Source organism: Macaca nemestrina, chromosome 1 (assembly GCF_043159975.1).
Source record: "Macaca nemestrina isolate mMacNem1 chromosome 1, mMacNem.hap1, whole genome shotgun sequence".
Lineage (NCBI taxonomy): Eukaryota > Metazoa > Chordata > Mammalia > Primates > Cercopithecidae > Macaca > Macaca nemestrina.
The window spans coordinates 13,142,671-13,158,751 of record NC_092125.1 but is presented as its reverse complement, the minus strand read 5'-3'; the positions used below and the strand labels follow the sequence as shown (position 1 = coordinate 13,158,751).

The 16,081-nt window shown below is 45.5% G+C and overlaps 1 protein-coding gene and 1 long non-coding RNA gene across 3 annotated transcripts in view; one reads left to right on the top strand and one right to left on the bottom strand.

Moving 5' to 3' along the window:
- Positions 1-16,081, bottom strand: part of LOC105474781 (nidogen 1) — a 94,703-nt gene that overhangs the window by 49,712 nt on the left and 28,910 nt on the right. Inside the window, exons 5-9 of the mRNA XM_024790614.2 lie at positions 13,462-13,611; positions 9,552-9,803; positions 6,650-6,850; positions 2,667-2,912; positions 450-593 (exon numbers count right to left, since the gene is read on the bottom strand). Coding sequence (XP_024646382.2) covers positions 450-593; positions 2,667-2,912; positions 6,650-6,850; positions 9,552-9,803; positions 13,462-13,611 — 993 coding nt within the window. The remainder of the gene's footprint in view (positions 1-449; positions 594-2,666; positions 2,913-6,649; positions 6,851-9,551; positions 9,804-13,461; positions 13,612-16,081) is intronic.
- LOC139357340 (uncharacterized) lies at positions 1,252-9,582 on the top strand. 2 transcript variants are annotated; one of them, XR_011610334.1, is made up of 3 exons: positions 1,252-1,589; positions 2,676-2,829; positions 9,397-9,582. It is a non-coding gene; the product is annotated as an uncharacterized lncRNA (long non-coding RNA). The 2 variants fall into 2 exon arrangements; XR_011610335.1 differs by lacking the exons at positions 1,252-1,589; positions 9,397-9,582 and adding exons at positions 2,276-2,430; positions 4,400-4,538.

Below are 16,081 nucleotides of genomic sequence, written 5' to 3'. Positions count from 1 at the left end.
TGAAATCCCTTCTCTACTAAAAATACAAAAAAATTAGCCAGGCGTGGTGGCAGGCGCCTGTAGTCCCAGCTACTCGGGAGGCTGAGGCAGGAGAATGGCGTGAACCCGGAAGGTGGAGCTTGCAGTGAGCCGAGATCGCGAGATCGCGCCACCGCACAACAGCCTGGGCAGCAGAGCGAGACTCGGTCTCAAAAAAAAAAGATGGAGTGGAGTGTGGCCTTAGGAATTCTACTCTGCTGCTTAGATCAGATGAAAGAATGGGCCAGTACTCCTGAGTCTACCCACGAGAACAGTGAATGTGAAGCATAAATGATTCAGGCCTGGCATATCCACCAGTATTTATCTCATCCGTGCTTCCTTGCTGCACCCAGTTCTCTGGCTTACTGAATCTGGATGCCTCCTCCTCGCCTGATTTCCCAGCCCCAACAAGTCAGAATCAAAGGCTGTACCGTAGCAGGTCCGCCCGTCTCCTCGGAATCCGATGGAGCACTCGCAGGTGAACTGTGTCCTGGGACCAGGGCGACAGGCCGCGTTGGTGTCACACCCATGAGTGCCGATGTAGCAGGGATTCTGAAGAGCATCAGGGGAGCCTTCTGTGAGGGCAGAGACATTGGAACCAAGTGAGTCTTCAGGAGCTCTTGCAGGTTTCCTTCTTCCACAGAAAGTCAACCACAACTGGGGAGCAAGAAGGTGATCACAGAAGAGCAGAGTGGAATGGGACACCAGCCAATTCCTGTGTTGCCCTGGGGCAGGACCAGCATGGCCCCCGCCCCCCGTTTTTGTAAATAAAGTTTTATTAGGAACCAGCCACGTCCATTTGTTAATGTGTGGTCTATGGCTGCATTTGTGCTACCATGGCAGAGCTGACATGTCGTGATAGAGGCTGTATAGCCAGCAAAACCTAAAATATCTACTATCTGGTCCTTCACCAAAAATGCACCGACTCCTGATGCCTGGAGCCACAGGTGCTACAGGAGGGAGAACGCCTACCTTCTTTCTGCTTCATAAAGTTAAAGCGAGGACGAATTAATTAGCTGGAGAAATGATTTGGATATAGAGGAAGAATCAAAGACAACTGAAAAAAAGGAAAGATTTTAAGGCCCAGACCAGACCCAATTATACGGGACCCCCGAGGCTTAAAGATATGGACAAATGTGAAGTCTGACACCGGTATGTCACAAAAGCTCACTAAACCTCAGCTCCTTCCCGACAGCCGGGAACGGGCAGAGACCTGACCACAGCGCCAGCCGGGAACGCGCAGAGACCGGACCAAGGCCCCAGCCGGGAACGCGCAGAGACCGGACCACGGCGCCAGCCGGGAACGCCCACAGACCGGACCACGGCGCCACCCGGGAACGCCCACAGACCGGACCACGGCGCCACCCGGGAACGCCCACAGACCGGACCACGGCGCCACCCGGGAAGGCCCAGAGACCGGACCACGGCGCCAGCCGGGAAGGCCCAGAGACCGGACCTGGGTGCCAGCCGGAAACGCGCAGAGACCGGACCACGGCGCCAGCCGGGAACGCCCACGGACCGGACCACCGCGCAAGCCGGAAACGCCCAGAGACCGGACCACAGCGCCAGGGGTGTGCAGTCACAGGGCAAGCGTTTGTTTTAGGCTCCCTCCCTAATTTTATTTAATTTCCTCGGGCACTAACCACACAATTCAGTTGCTTTTTTTTTTTTTTTTTTTTTGAGACAGCCCCGCTCTGTTGCCCAGGCTGGAGTGCAGTGGTGTGATCTTGGTTCACTGCAACCTTCGCCTCCCAGGTTCAAGCGATTTTCCCGCCTCAGCCTCCCCGAGTAGCTGGGATTACAGCCACACACCACCACGCCCGGCTAAATTTTGTATTTTTAGTAGAGATAGGGTTTCTCCATGTTGGCCAGGCTGGTCTCAAAGTCCTGGCCTCAGGTGATCCATCCAGCTTGGCCTCCCAAAGTGCTGGGATTACAAGCGTGAGCCACCACGCTCGGCCCTACAATTTCTTTTTGCTATTGCACCTGGCCCTACAATTTCTTTTTTTCTTTTTCTTTTTTTTTTTTTTTTTGAGCCACAGTCTCACTCCATTGCCCAGGCTGGAGTGCAGTGGCGCAATCTCAGCTGACTGCAACCTCTGCCTCCGGGTTCAAGCGATTCTCCTGCCTCAGCCTCCCAAGTAGCTGGGATTACAGGCACGTGCCACCATGCCTGGCTAATTTTTGTATTTTTAGTAGATATGGGGTTTCACCATGTTGGCCAGGCTGGTCTCGAACTCCTGACCTCAAGTGATCCACCCACCTCAGCCTCCCAAAGTGCTGGGAAGACAGGCGTGAGCCACTGCACCTGGCCTACAATTTCTTTCAAGGTTGAATATTAAAGGGTTTTAAAAGCCCTGCCAATGCCAGCAGTAGCCTTAAGAGGGTCCACTCTGTAAGGCACCTCAACAGGTTAGCATTCTGCACTTTACTCTAAATAGGATCATGAATAGGCCTTTGGTTGGAAGAACAGACAGGCAGCTTTTCGAAGAATCACAAATAACAAGACATTTTTTTTTCCTGCCAGAAAATATTTTAGCATAATTTTCTTCTATAGACTGCAAGTAAGAGACCAAAAATAATGTCAAAGAGTGGGGTTTTAAAAAATGCATGAGCACCTGTGCCCAGCATGAGCTGTGTCCCCTTACCCCTCACAGGCCCAATGGAGTTGCTGAGAGCATAGCGCAGGATCCTCTCCTCCTGGTTGTACAGGACGAACACGCTGTCCACCGAGAGCTGCTGGGTGCTGGGCAGGGCTGGGCGGGAGTCATCGTGGACGCATTCCTGGAAGGTGATTGTCTGGCGCCACTGGTAAGTGTAGACGCGGGAAGGAGCTGCCCCCTCTCGCTCCGGCTCGGTCACTGTGTACTCCCGGGTGGAGGAGGAAGTGATCACTGCAGAGTGGGAAGGAGGGAGGGGACAAGGCAGGAAGACAAAGGGAAGATGGTTAAGGATGCAAGAAGCTGAATCAAGGGCTTTGAAAGCACCAATGGCATTCCCTGCCCATAAGGCTACCAGACGACAGATCAGACAGAACAGCTTAAATAAGACCATTTGTTTGTACTCGGTCTGAGTCTATGAAATACCTGGATTTCCCAAATGATCACTGGCATCATTCATATTATGTATATTTGTTGCTTTTCTCATCAATTGGTTCTCAGTAAGTTTTGAAAACTCCCAGAACTAGAGATGAAGGTCAGGTGGAGAGGACACACACCTGGAAAGAGATGCCCCTGAATTCACACTTAGTACCACTCACAAGCTGTGTGGCCACTGGCTGGTGACTCAACATCTTTGGTCTCAATTTCTTTTTTTTTTTTTTTTTTTTTTTTTGAGACGGAGTCTCGCTCTGTCGCCCGGGCTGGAGTGCAGTGGCCGGATCTCGGCTCACTGCAAGCTCCGCCTCCCGGTTTATGCCATTCTCCTGCCTCAGCCTCCTGAGCAGCTGGGACTACAGGCGCCCGCTACCTCACCCGGCTAGTTTTTTGTATTTTTTAGTAGAGACGGGGTTTCACCAGGTTAGCCAGGATGGTCTCGAACTCCTGACCTCATGATCCGCCTGTCTCGGCCTCCCAAAGTGCTGGGATTACAGGCTTGAGCCACCACGCCCGGCCTGATCTCAATTTCTAATACAAAATAGGTCAAGGTGAGGATCAGACCAGGTAATGTATGTAAAATTTCTGGAATCAAGCAGACTAATAGTGTTAATAAGATAAGCTACCATTTACTGAGCATTTACTCTGTCACGACGTGCTAACTGCTTTAGATAGGCTATCTCAATTATGATTCAATAAATGGTGATTTCTTTTTCTTATTTTATTTTATTTTATTTTTTGACACAGAATCTTGCCTTGTCACCCAGGCTGGAGTGCAATGGCACAATCATGGCTCACTGCAACCTCTGCTCCCTGGGTTCAAGCGATTCTCCCACCTCAGCCTCCTGAGTAGCTGGGAGTACAGGCATGTGCTATCACGCTTAGCTCATTTTTTTGTATTTTAAGTAGAGACGCGGTTCCACCGTGTTGGCCAGGCTGGTCTTGAACTCCTGACCTCAAGTGGTCTGCCTGCCTTGGCCTTCCAAAGTGCTGGGATTACAGGTGTGAGGTACCACGTCTGGCCAATAAATGGTGATTTCTACATACTGCTCTAGACCAAGCCGTTCTGCAATACCAAAAAAATGAGATATTAAATGAGTTTCAGTAGCCAGGTTTGGAAAAATTACTAAAGCACAGTGAGCAAGCCTGAACAGAGGAGAGGAGAGACAGTCTTCCCCACTCAGAAGAGGGCCTGCTATGGCCCATATGACAAAACCCTCAACTTCCTGTTTTTTTTAAAAAAAAGAAGCATAAAAGACTCTTTATATTTTTGTGCTCTGCTGCAGTTTTCTCCATAATAGAAGGATAAAAGCCAGAGGATAAATAAAAGATCAGTGTAAGCTGCCTCCTATCCAGCTCCCACACGCCAGAAAGGCCATTCAGCTGCAAGCCGGTTGCGACTGTGGTCCTGTTGCTCATTCCTCCTCTTCTCCACTGTCTCCCAGCTCCCCCGGAGAACTCAACCAAACCACAAAACTCCAGTAATTGCTTCAACCTTTCTGAACAGCAATTTAATGAGAGCCTTTAAAAAGGTGGCCAGGCACTATGGCTCATGCCTGTAATCACAGCACTTTGGGAGGCCGAGGCGAGAGGATCACTGGAGGTCAGCAGTTTCAGACCAGCCTGGGCAACATGGAGAAACCCTGTCTCTACTAAAAATACAAAAAGTTAGCCATGCCTGGTGGTGGGCTCCTATAATCCCAGCTATTTCAGAGGCGGAGGCAGGAGAATCACTTGAACCTGGGAAGCGGAGGTTGCAGTGAGCTGAGATCACACCACTGCACCACAACCTGGGTGACAGAGCAAGACCCTGTCTCAAAACAACAGCAACCAAAACCAAAACAAAACAAAACAAAAAACAAAGGTGTTCTTAACCTGGGATTCAATGACCCCCGTAGGAGTTCACATTCATGAATATTCAGTGGGTCTCTATGTGAGCAAGACACTGTCTCAAAAATAAAATAAAATAAAAAAATTAAAAACTCCTGTTGTTTGACTCAGCACTTCTATTTCTAGGAATTGAGTCTTAGAAAGAATCAATGTGGCCAAGATTTATGATTAAGATGATCATTTCAACTCATAATAAGAGGGGAAAATGGAAGCAACCCAAGCTTTAGAAAGTAGAAGAATGGTTTGAATTAACAGCCATCCAGTAGAATCATACAGATTCCTTAAAAAGTGTTTCAAAGACTGCTTAATGAGACTATCAAACATTCATGATGTGACATTAACTGAAAAGGCGAAGATACAACAGCGTGGTATGATTGCAATTTTATTTAAATAAAAACTATAAGCCTGGGTAACATGGCGAAACCTCATCTGTACAAAAAATTTAAAAATTAGCCAGGCGTGGTGGTGTGCCTGTAGTCCTAGCTACTTAGGAGGCTGAGGTGGGAGGATCGCTTGAGCCCAGGAGGTTGAGGCTGCACTCCAGCTTGGGTGACAGGGTGAAAGCTTGTCTCAATACAAACAAACAAACAGCAACAAAAAAACTATACATATCACTGTGTATCCATGTTAAATTTCTCAATTTTGATAACTGTACTGTGGCCTTCTAAAAGAATGTCCTTGTTCTTAGGAAAAACAAATGAAGTGTTTAAAGAATGATCTATCATAATACATACAGCTTATTCTCAAATGGTCAGTAAACATATATACACACACACACACACATATATATATATACAGAGAGAGAGAAAGAAAGGAGAGAGAGAGAAAAAAGAAAAGAAAGAAAGGTAAAGTAAATGTGGCAAAATGTTAACAATTGGTGAAGCTAGATAAATAGTATGTGAACATTTTTTGGGTTATTTTCAGTTTTCATGTAAGTTTGAAATTATTTAAAACCAGGCACCAAATGGAGAATAAATGTAGTTTTTAAAAGTACATATAGATGTGGCTGGGCGCAGTGGCACATGCCTGTAATCCCAGCACTTAGGGAGGCCGAGGCAGGTGGATCACTTGAGGTCAGGAGTTCCAGGCCAGCCCGGCCAACACAGTGAAAGCCCATCTCTGCTAAAAATGCAAAAGTTAGCCAGGCATGGTGGCATGCACCTGTAGGCCCAGCTACTCAGGAAGCTGAGGCAGGAGGATTGCTCGAGCCCAGGAGGCAGAGGTTGTAGTGCCCTGAGGTTGCGCCACTGAACTCCAGCCTGGGCTGGAAACCTGTCTCAAAAAAAAAAAAGTACATATAGATGTATAATAAAATTACTTTAGCTTGAAATTATGTGTTGGGATATTTGATATACATGTAAATAGATAGATGCTGGAGAAAAGGCTGAAAGGAAATACACTTAAATGTCATAATAATTATGTCCAGGTTTTATAATTCTAACTTATGCATATTGTCTTTTTTGCACAAAATTCTCTACAAGGAGTGCGTCCTACATCTATAATTGGGGGGAAGGTGACTGTAAGGCCCAGTGTATTTCCCTCTCAAGATCCCAGAGACAGCCCCAGCTCACGGCTGCCGTGGTGGGTCAAGAGCACGAGGCTGGTGGCCGGTCCGGGGCTGGCCCTGGGACACGGCTGGGGCTCACCTGAGGTGGAGTAGTGGTACAGCTCCGTGTAGGGCTCAATGTGCACGGAGGAGCCGAACGGAATCTGCGGCACGTGGCCCTCCAGCTCCGTGTCGATGGTCAGGTGCCCATGCTCATCGATGCCGCTGAACCGCTGCTTAATGACCAGCTTGCCCGGGTGCCCTACGAAGGTCACCTCAGCCTGGCGAGTGAACTCACCCCCTGAAAAACAAGATGAGACTGTCACTTTGATGACTGGGGAGTGCGCCCTTCTGCCCGCCCCAGGCTCACAGTGTGGAGTGGGGTTGGTGCGAACCGTCTGCAGGTGCTTTGGTTTGGCAGGTAGAACATAGAGCTGGTGACGCTGAAGACAGAACTCAGACATCCCTGTGGCCCAACTGAGCCACGCACAGAGGAGAGAAGAGGCTTCCCAGCCACAGCCCAGCATCTGTTGGGTTGGCTCAAGGGTTGTGCTGGAAATAGTGGAGGACAGGGGTTTGACTCCCAGCTGTGCTAGGCTCTGTCTGGGTGAATCTGAGTAAGCTACTTAACTGCTGTGAGCCTCCATTTCCTGATGATTAAAAGAAAGGATACAATCTATGTTGTAAAGGATACAATCTATGTTCTGCAAATTGTCAATTGCTCCATAATGCCAGTTACAGTGATGAATATTGAAATAGCTAATTCCTGGTCGGATGGGTGAGTTGCTCAGGGCGCAAACCATTCCCAGTACCAGAAACCATCCTAGGATCACCTGCTACCGTGACGGCTTGGGAACTCCTCTTGGTCTGTGCAAGGCGGCAGCCCCAGACAGGCAGGAAAAGTACTTCTCCCTTTTCCACAATGACCTGCCCCATGACAGCAGGGGTTGACAAACTATGGCCTCAGGGCTAAATCTTGCCAGCTGCCTATTTTTCTACATTTTCTACAAATGTAAAGAAAGGTCTTTACATTTTTTAATGGTTAAAAAAAATCAAAAGAAGAATAGTATTTCATGGTATGTGAAAATTATATAAAATTTAAATTTCAGTGCCCATTCAAAAAGTTGTATTGGAACACAGCCATGCTCATTCATTTATATACTGTCTGTGGCTGCTTTTCACTCCACAGTGACAGAGTTGAGCTGTTGCAACAGAGACCATATGGCCTAAAATAATTAGGCATAACTTAAAATATTTACTATCTGGCCCTTTGCCGAAAAAGTTTGACAACCTCAGCTTTATAGTTAAACAAGTCCCAGGCAAATATCTCACTGATAACACAGGACCAGGAGAAATTCAGAAGGATCATTGTAGTCAAGAGATTTGCTGTTGTTGGGAATTTGCAAAGACTCCCTCTTCCTCAGCCCAGCTGAAGTCCATGTATATTACAAAATAGCACCAATATAAATTAACTCATATTAAAAAAAAACAGTGTGAAAAGCTGTGCAGGGAAAGAGTGGGGTCTGTGAGTTTGGCTGCAGCTCAATTATATTTGCAAAGAAAAGGGCATCTGGTTTGCATGAGGGCATCAATATGGTTATAACACTCAGAATATATATGCCTGTGGATTAGGGAGAAAAAACATTAGGCCAAAAAGTAGCAAATCTTTTGAGCAGGTTCAATCCTTTTCTTTCTTTCTTTCTTTCTTTCTTTCTTTTTTTTTTTTTTTTAAATACAGAGTCTCGCTCTGTTGCCCAGGCTGGAGTGCAGTGGCATGATTTCGGGTCTCTGCAAACTCTGCCTCCTGGGTTCAAGCGATTCTCCTGCCTCAGCCTCTTGAATAGCTAGGACTACAGGTGCCTGCCACCACACCTGGCTAATTTTTTTGTATTTTTCATAGAGATGGGGTTTCACTGTGTTAGCCCGAATGATCTCAATCTCCTGACCTTGTGATCCACGTGCCTTGGCCTCCCAAAGTCCTGGGATTACAGGCATGAGCCACCGCACCCAGCCTTGCTCCTTTTCTAATACACAGCCTCTCCTTTCTTAAGACGGCCACACTTTATGTATTTCTATGCCATAACTTTTGGAGGGTTACCAGCATGCAGCCTGGATGGGGACCCTGCTCCCAGCAGCGTTTCCTCTAATAAAGCCTTGGCTAAGGCTCCAGTTTGGCTCAGGCAGTCAGGGAGAAGGCAGGTCCAGGGCGTCGGAGGCAGTGGCTGGGTACCTGTGCCCAGGCACAACAAGCTCCAGGTCCTGGAAGTGACCAGTGATGAAGGACACAGACTCCTCCAACCCAGCTGTTCCCAGGAATGGGTCTCCAGCACGCAAAGATTGGGCTGGACTTGGCAGAGCAAGGAGAAGGCCACCACACCAAGGAAACATCCCTCAAGCCATCTGCCCACGCGTCCAATAAAGACTGAACTTCCTCAGTAGGGCGCAGTCTCTAGAAAACTCCAAGGATATTTGGGCTTCCTAAGACTTCTTAGGATTATGTTTATGCGGCTTAAGTAACTAGCTGGAAATGGCAGGTTCCTTCTCTCTGAGCAGATCCTAGGAAATATCGAAGATCAGTTCCAGGTTGGTTTGGAATTCAGAGGCAGGCTTGAGAACAGTTTCATGTTGCTTTGGAATTCAGAGGCAGGCTGATAGAATGAGGCAAACTGTGAGCCCTGCAGTTTTGGTTGTGCGGTTCTACAAGCTGATATTACTTGTTCTGCCAGAAACGCCTAAATCTCCACCATTAAATTGCTCCTCAATCAAAAGCCAATTCTAGGCAGTCTCAATTGCTATATATTAATGATAATATTACATGTTCATTTTACCTCATCATTTTATTTCCAGGACAGAACTACAGGATGCCCTGTCTACAGACAAAAAGGAGCAACAACATGCTTCTAAGTTGTCTGCAGACTTGGAGTTCTCCTTCCATCCATTCCCAGGCCTCCCCCTAGGCACTACTGTGGGTCCCATTAAGTTTAATGTGGGATATAAATTACCGGTGATGCTGAACCCATTCTTGAATCCATCCTGCTCCACTGCAAACATCCATCCAATGATGCCTCCAACTGGGGCCAGCGGAAGCAGAGAATATCCAACGGTCTCGGGAATGGTGCTGATGGCCGTGTAGGACCGCCCGTGGTTCATTACTACGTAAGAGTGGAGGTCAGTGTTCTCAAAGACAATGGGGATCTGGCTGCTCCCCACAAAGATCCTTCCTTTCACCTTGCCATTGACTCGCTGGGGAGAACCTGAGCAAGAAAACAAAGAAAGAATATAGAGATCACTTCCAAGCCAGCCTTTCAAACACGAGTAATATGTAGGACCTGTACCTATTGATGAAGAAAGCAAAGAAACAAAATAGCACTGGGGTAAATGGCTTTGGGTAAGCAAAAGTAGTTGTTCTTCCTGAGACTATCCACAACAGTATGCTGTGAGCCTTCAAAATTCCAATGCCCCTGCCTCTCCTCCTGTGACTGAAAATGGATAGCACAAAAGGTGGCTCCATGGACAGCCATTGAGGAACTGCAGGAACAAAAAAATAGAATTTCAGAAGAAGAACAATATCAGGGGTGATCTAGAACTAGGGGGACCATAGAATTTATCACATTTGAGAGTAAAAGGAGGCTGGGCACGGTGGCTCATGCCTGTAATCCCACTTTGGGAGGCTGAGGCAGGCGGATCACCTGAGGTCAGGAGTTTAAGACCAGCCTGGCCATCATGGTGAAACCCCGTCTCTACTAAAAATACAAAAAATTATCTAGGCATGGTGGTGGGCACCTATAATCCCAGCTACTCGGGAGGCTGAAGCAGGAGAATTGCTTGAACCCAGGAGGCAGAGGTTACTGTGAGCTGAGATTTTACCATTGCACTCCACCCTGGGCAATAAGAGCGAAACTCCATCTCGAAAAAGATAAGGAAAAGAAAAAGGCATAAAATACTGATACAGGCTAAAACATGCATGAATCTTGAAATCATCATGCTAAGGGGAAGAAGTCAGACACAAAAGGTCACATATTGTACGATTCTATGTGTATGAAACATCCGAAATAGGAACACCTATAAAGACAGAAAGTAGGCGAGGGCTTGGCAAGGGCTGGGGGGATTTTGAGAAATCAAAAGTGACTGCTAATGGATACAGTGTTTCTTTTGGGGGTGATGAAAATGTTCTAGAATTAGAGATAATAGTTGGACAACTTTGTGAACATATTAAAACCCACCAAATTGTATACTGTAAAAAGGTACGTGAATTATATCTCAAACAAAAACTGAAGGAAGAGGGAAAACGGAAGTTACGTTGCATTGTTCAGGTTTGATGTGGTACTGCTTTCAGTTATTGATTGTACATATCTTATTTCTGTTCCTAGATTATGACCATCATAGGGTCAGGATTTTCACTCCCAGCCCCTCACAGGTGGTCGGCAGGGTTTTCTTTATGTAGTAAGTTCTCAGTGAATGTTGTTAAATATCCCTAGGCAGGGGCTGGCACCTGGGGATCAGCTGCGTTCCGATGACCTTTCGTTGGGTTCCATATGCCCAAACGGCTCAACAGGTTCTCTGATCAGCCAGGGCATATCCAACAGAGTCATCCTGCACACATGTTGTCTCATTACACTGGGGAATGCTGTGAAGTTAGCTGGCCAACAGCGCAAAAAGGCATCCCAAGAACAATTAGGAAAACAAGCGAGAAAGCCAAGTTAAGAAACCAAACAAATTTTTTTCCACCAAACTTTGAGCTAGAAACTTCTTTTTTTTAAGTAGCAGGAATCCAACAAATATTTAAACCACAAATCTATTTCAGAGTGTGTATATAATGTCAAAATATGTGGCTGAACAGTTTGTCATATCTGAGCTTGCTGCCAAACACAAACTGTTCAGCATTTCAAGCTCTGATATTTGGGGTAGAAAAGGCTAAGGGGTTGCTCTTTAAGAATAAGCTCTTATTGTGGATTTTGGAAGCTTCTCCTGGGGTGGGGAAGGTACAAAAGCCAAGCCTGAAACAAAGAAGCAAAGGCACACCACCCCTGGGGTGATGGGATTTAGAAGAAAATCAAAAACAGTTTAGAAGTTAAAAACATCCCCTAAAATTAATAAGTAAAGCATACTCAATTTTCTTTCATCACTGAAGGTAGTATTTTTTTAAAACCTCACTTTATCTAATGGGGACACAGAAGGAAATGATTTTTTGTTTTTAGCAACTTAAAATGATAACGAATTTAACTGTAACTATGGCAGGCAGGGGGTCTGAAGAACAGAAACCATTCTTCCAGCTGAGTTTTACTTAGTCAAATTTTGCAAAGCAATTGAAGTTCCACATTAAACACACAAGGAAAATGACCCCTGACAAATGAGATAATTTGCTGGCATCTCTACGGCTTAAATGTCCCCTCCAAAACTCATACTGAAACTTAATCCCCAATGTGATAGCATTTAGAAATGGGGCCTTTCAGAGCTGATTGGGTCATGAGGGCTCTGCCCTGAAGAATGAATTAATCCAGTCGTGGATTAATGGATGAATGGGTTATCACGGGAATGGGACTGATGGCTTTATAGGAAGAGGAAGAGAGACCTGAGCTAGGATGCTCAGTTCCCTGTGCCACCTCTGCAGAGAGCCCCACCAGAAACAAGGCCATCACCAAATGTGGCTCCCTGATCTTGGACTTCTCAGCCTCCATCACTGTAAGAAATAAATTCTTTTTCTTTATAAATTACTCAGTTTCAGGTATTCTATTAGAAGCATCAGAAAAGTGACTAAGACGGCATCTGAAGGGATGAGCGTTTAACATGGTGGGGTTTTTGCCGTTTTTGTGTTAATTCTGGAATTAAAACCAATTCCGGCCTCCCAGATGGTGCACTGAGTGAATGTTACCAGGATCCCCAGATTTGCACAGAAAGGATTCTCGTGACCATCTGCAAGCATCCAAACCAGTTGATCCTTTTGAGGGCAGAGTTTAGAACGGACATTGGCCCGTAGCCGAATCCATTTGGCCACACAATGGGATTGGCACCCCAGCATTAACCATGGTGCATCTCTGATGCTCAATCATAACCACGCTATGACTTCGGGAGCACCAGGAAAGGGACAGGAGGGAGAGGATGATGGAATAAACTTTACCTGCCATAGACTTTGGTCTAAGCCAGCCTTCTGTGGCCCTGCTGGGGCTTAACAACCATTAAGATAGGTCTGGCCTGGCGCAGTGGCTCACACCTGTAATCCCAACATTTTGGAAGGCCGAGGCAGGCAGATCATTTGAGGTCAAGAGTTCGAGACCAGTCTAGCCAACATGGAGAAACCCCGTCTCTACAAAAAATACAAAAATTAGCTGGGTGTGGTGGTGCACACCTGTAATTCCAGCTACTCAGGAGGCTGAGGCAGGAGAATCACTTGAACCCAGGAGATGAAGGGCTGCCGTGAGCCAAGGTTGCGCCACTGCACTCCAGCCTGGGTGACAGAGTGAGACTGTGTCTCAAGAAAAAACAAAGATGGTTCTGTGAGCAACACCACATAAAATTAGAGAGACTCTAAGAGAAAAAGACATGAAAGAGGTTTCAAAGAAATGGAGGAAAGTGAGGGGTATAAACAATTCTTTGTCCAGGCTGCATAATTTTAACACCACGGCCTTTGTGGCCACGCGCCAGGCAGTTGTGAAGATGGGCTCCCAGTGGCTGTCCCCTGAGATGGAGAAATAGCACAGGAAAGAAAGACTTTGCCATATTTGAAAAGTGGGCCTTCCTGGGGGATGCCTGTAGAGAATATGTGAGAAAATGAGGAAAGAGAGACCACGTATGGCTGCCCTAACACTACACACCTCCGGAGATGTGGGTAAAGGCAACATGGAAAACGAGCACCAAAACAAAAACTCCGCTCCGCCTTCTCCCGCATGAAATGAACATAGAAAAGCAAATTACCTTCTGCAACACATTGCCTGCCATTGCCTGTATAGCCAGCGACACAGCTGCAGCAGAAGCCCGTGGCGTAGTCCCTGCACTCTGCATGCACCGAGCACTGGTGTCTGTTGTTGGCACACGTCTGGCGGGAATCTGTGTTGTAGCTGAAAACTGGTCCAAGAAAACAAGTGCACACCTGTAAGCATTTCACGCAGCTCTAGCCCAGTGGGCTGTCTCATCCAGGCACCCTGAAGCACTGCAGGGACTCACACCTGCATGGGCAATTCAAGGGACCAGGCTTACTACAGAAGATTACAATCCCCTACATGTAGCCTTTAAATAGTTATGTGAGCCTGGGCAACATGGTGAAACCCCATCTCCACAAAAAAATACAAAAATTAGCAGAGCACTGTAGCATGCACCTGTAGTCCCAGCTACTGGAGGAGGCTGAGGTGGGAGGATCACTTGAGCCTAGGAGTTTGGGGCTGCAGTGAGCCATGATTGCACCACTGTGCTCCAGCCTGGGCAACAGAGCCAGACCCTGTCTCAAAAAGGAAAATAATAATAATAATAATAGTAATGTGGCTCCCCAACTCACATCACTGAGGCAAATAGGTCTAAAAGGAGTTGATAAATCACAAGGTGATTATTAATTATTGAAAACTGCTAGAATCTAGTGTACTTGGCATCAATATTAGATTAGTGCTATCCAATAGCAATCTTAGGACAGTGTCCATCTAAACTAGTGAGAAGAATGAGCTTCATGTTTGGGGGGGGACTCTTAAAATATATATATATATATAAACATATAATATATATTATCTATGTTATATACGACATGTAACAAATATATTACATATATGTAATATATATTAAATATAAATATATAACATAAATTATAAATATGTACATATATGTAAATGTATATTATATGTACTATATAATTATAATATAATAATATATAAATTATATATAATATATATTTACATTATATTATATACAATATATTACATTATATTACATTATAACAGATAAGATATATTTATATATTATATAATAGTATGTATAATACAGTATATACTACATATAATTATACGATATAATTTTTTTACTTTTTTTATTGTGGTAAAATATATATAACATAAAATTTGCCATTTTAACAACCTTAAAATATGTACATATATTTTATCCTCCTTCCTCAACCTCCCAAGTGGCAGGGACTGCAGGTGGGTGCCATCATGCCTGGCTTATATTCTTTTTAATTTTCAATCACCCCCCACCGCACCCCAACTTACACTTTTCCCTGAGGAGTAATTTGGAAGCACTTACGCTCAAAAGCTGAACAAAAATAATGCCCTAGTCACACCTGGGCTAAAAAGCCTTTGACCTAAGAAACAAAAAGAATGTCTCCCTATTTTAAATTTCCACATTCCACGTTCATTTTATTAGAATCATGAACTAGCTCATTATATTTAATAATCCAGAGCAAATTAATTTGGAATGAAATTCAAAAGCACAAGAGGGGTAAACTTTTAGAGAGGATAATGATCCCATTCATAATTGACTGTTATGAGTGAAGAGAAAAGCAAAGTTTAAACCCAGGTAGACTCTGTGAGTCCTACATACTCCGAAGGGAATTTCTGGCTTTATAAAGACAGCGTTTGGAGCCGAGCACACTTGAGCCCCGAACTGAACACGTGATGCTACTGATTACTTAAACTCCAGCTGTGGGCAGAGCTCTCAGGGGTCATTATGGCCTGTGTGTATGTGAACTATTCAAATAACACCAGGAATGCACTACCGGCCACAGAAGACTGACCTTTCTCATAAACATAGGGAAATAACTGGGGTAGAGGGACAGGAAAACATCTGTTTTAGACACAATCTGTGTTCAAATCTAGGCTTTCTTCAGTCTTAAGTAATACACTGCCCCAAGTTGTTGGGCTAGATATGGTCTCATTGAAATGTGATGACTTCACAAATGAGAATTTCAGAGATACCTAGAAAGGGTGGGACTCAAAACCCAACATCTGCAAGGAAACACACCCAACACATCTGGGGGAGATGACTCCAAAACCCATGGCAGAGTGGCATGTGCTGAGCAATGTGAGCATCACCCCGGGAACCCAGGGTGCAGTAGAAGAACCCTAAGACATGAGCCCCTGTCCTTGTCCTGCCACCAAACGGCAGCTTCTCCATTTCTGGGCCTCAGAAGTAAGTGAGCACGCCAGCCAGTAAGCACCCCATCTCGTCCACGGTTTGGGATACTCGTGAGAACCAGATTGTATGGCTACTACTGTGAGATAAATCAGAACAAGTAAGGGCAAATGAAAATGAGGGAACAGTGTGGAATGGGCCAGGCTTTTCTAAGGGTTTTCTGATCATTCCTTAGTAGAAAAGCATTAGAGAGTCGCAATAAGCTTATCTAAAGGCTTGGACTATCCCATTTATATGAGTCTTAGTGGATTCTGTATCAAACTAATGTGAAAAAAAATAATGAGGACAGTTTAGTTGGAAAATCTTTTTTTTTTTTTTTCTTGAGACAGAGTCTCACTCTTGTCAACCAGGCTGGAGTGCAATGGCGCCATCTTGGCTCACTGCAACCTCCACCTCCCAGGTTCAAGCGATTCTCTGGCCTCAG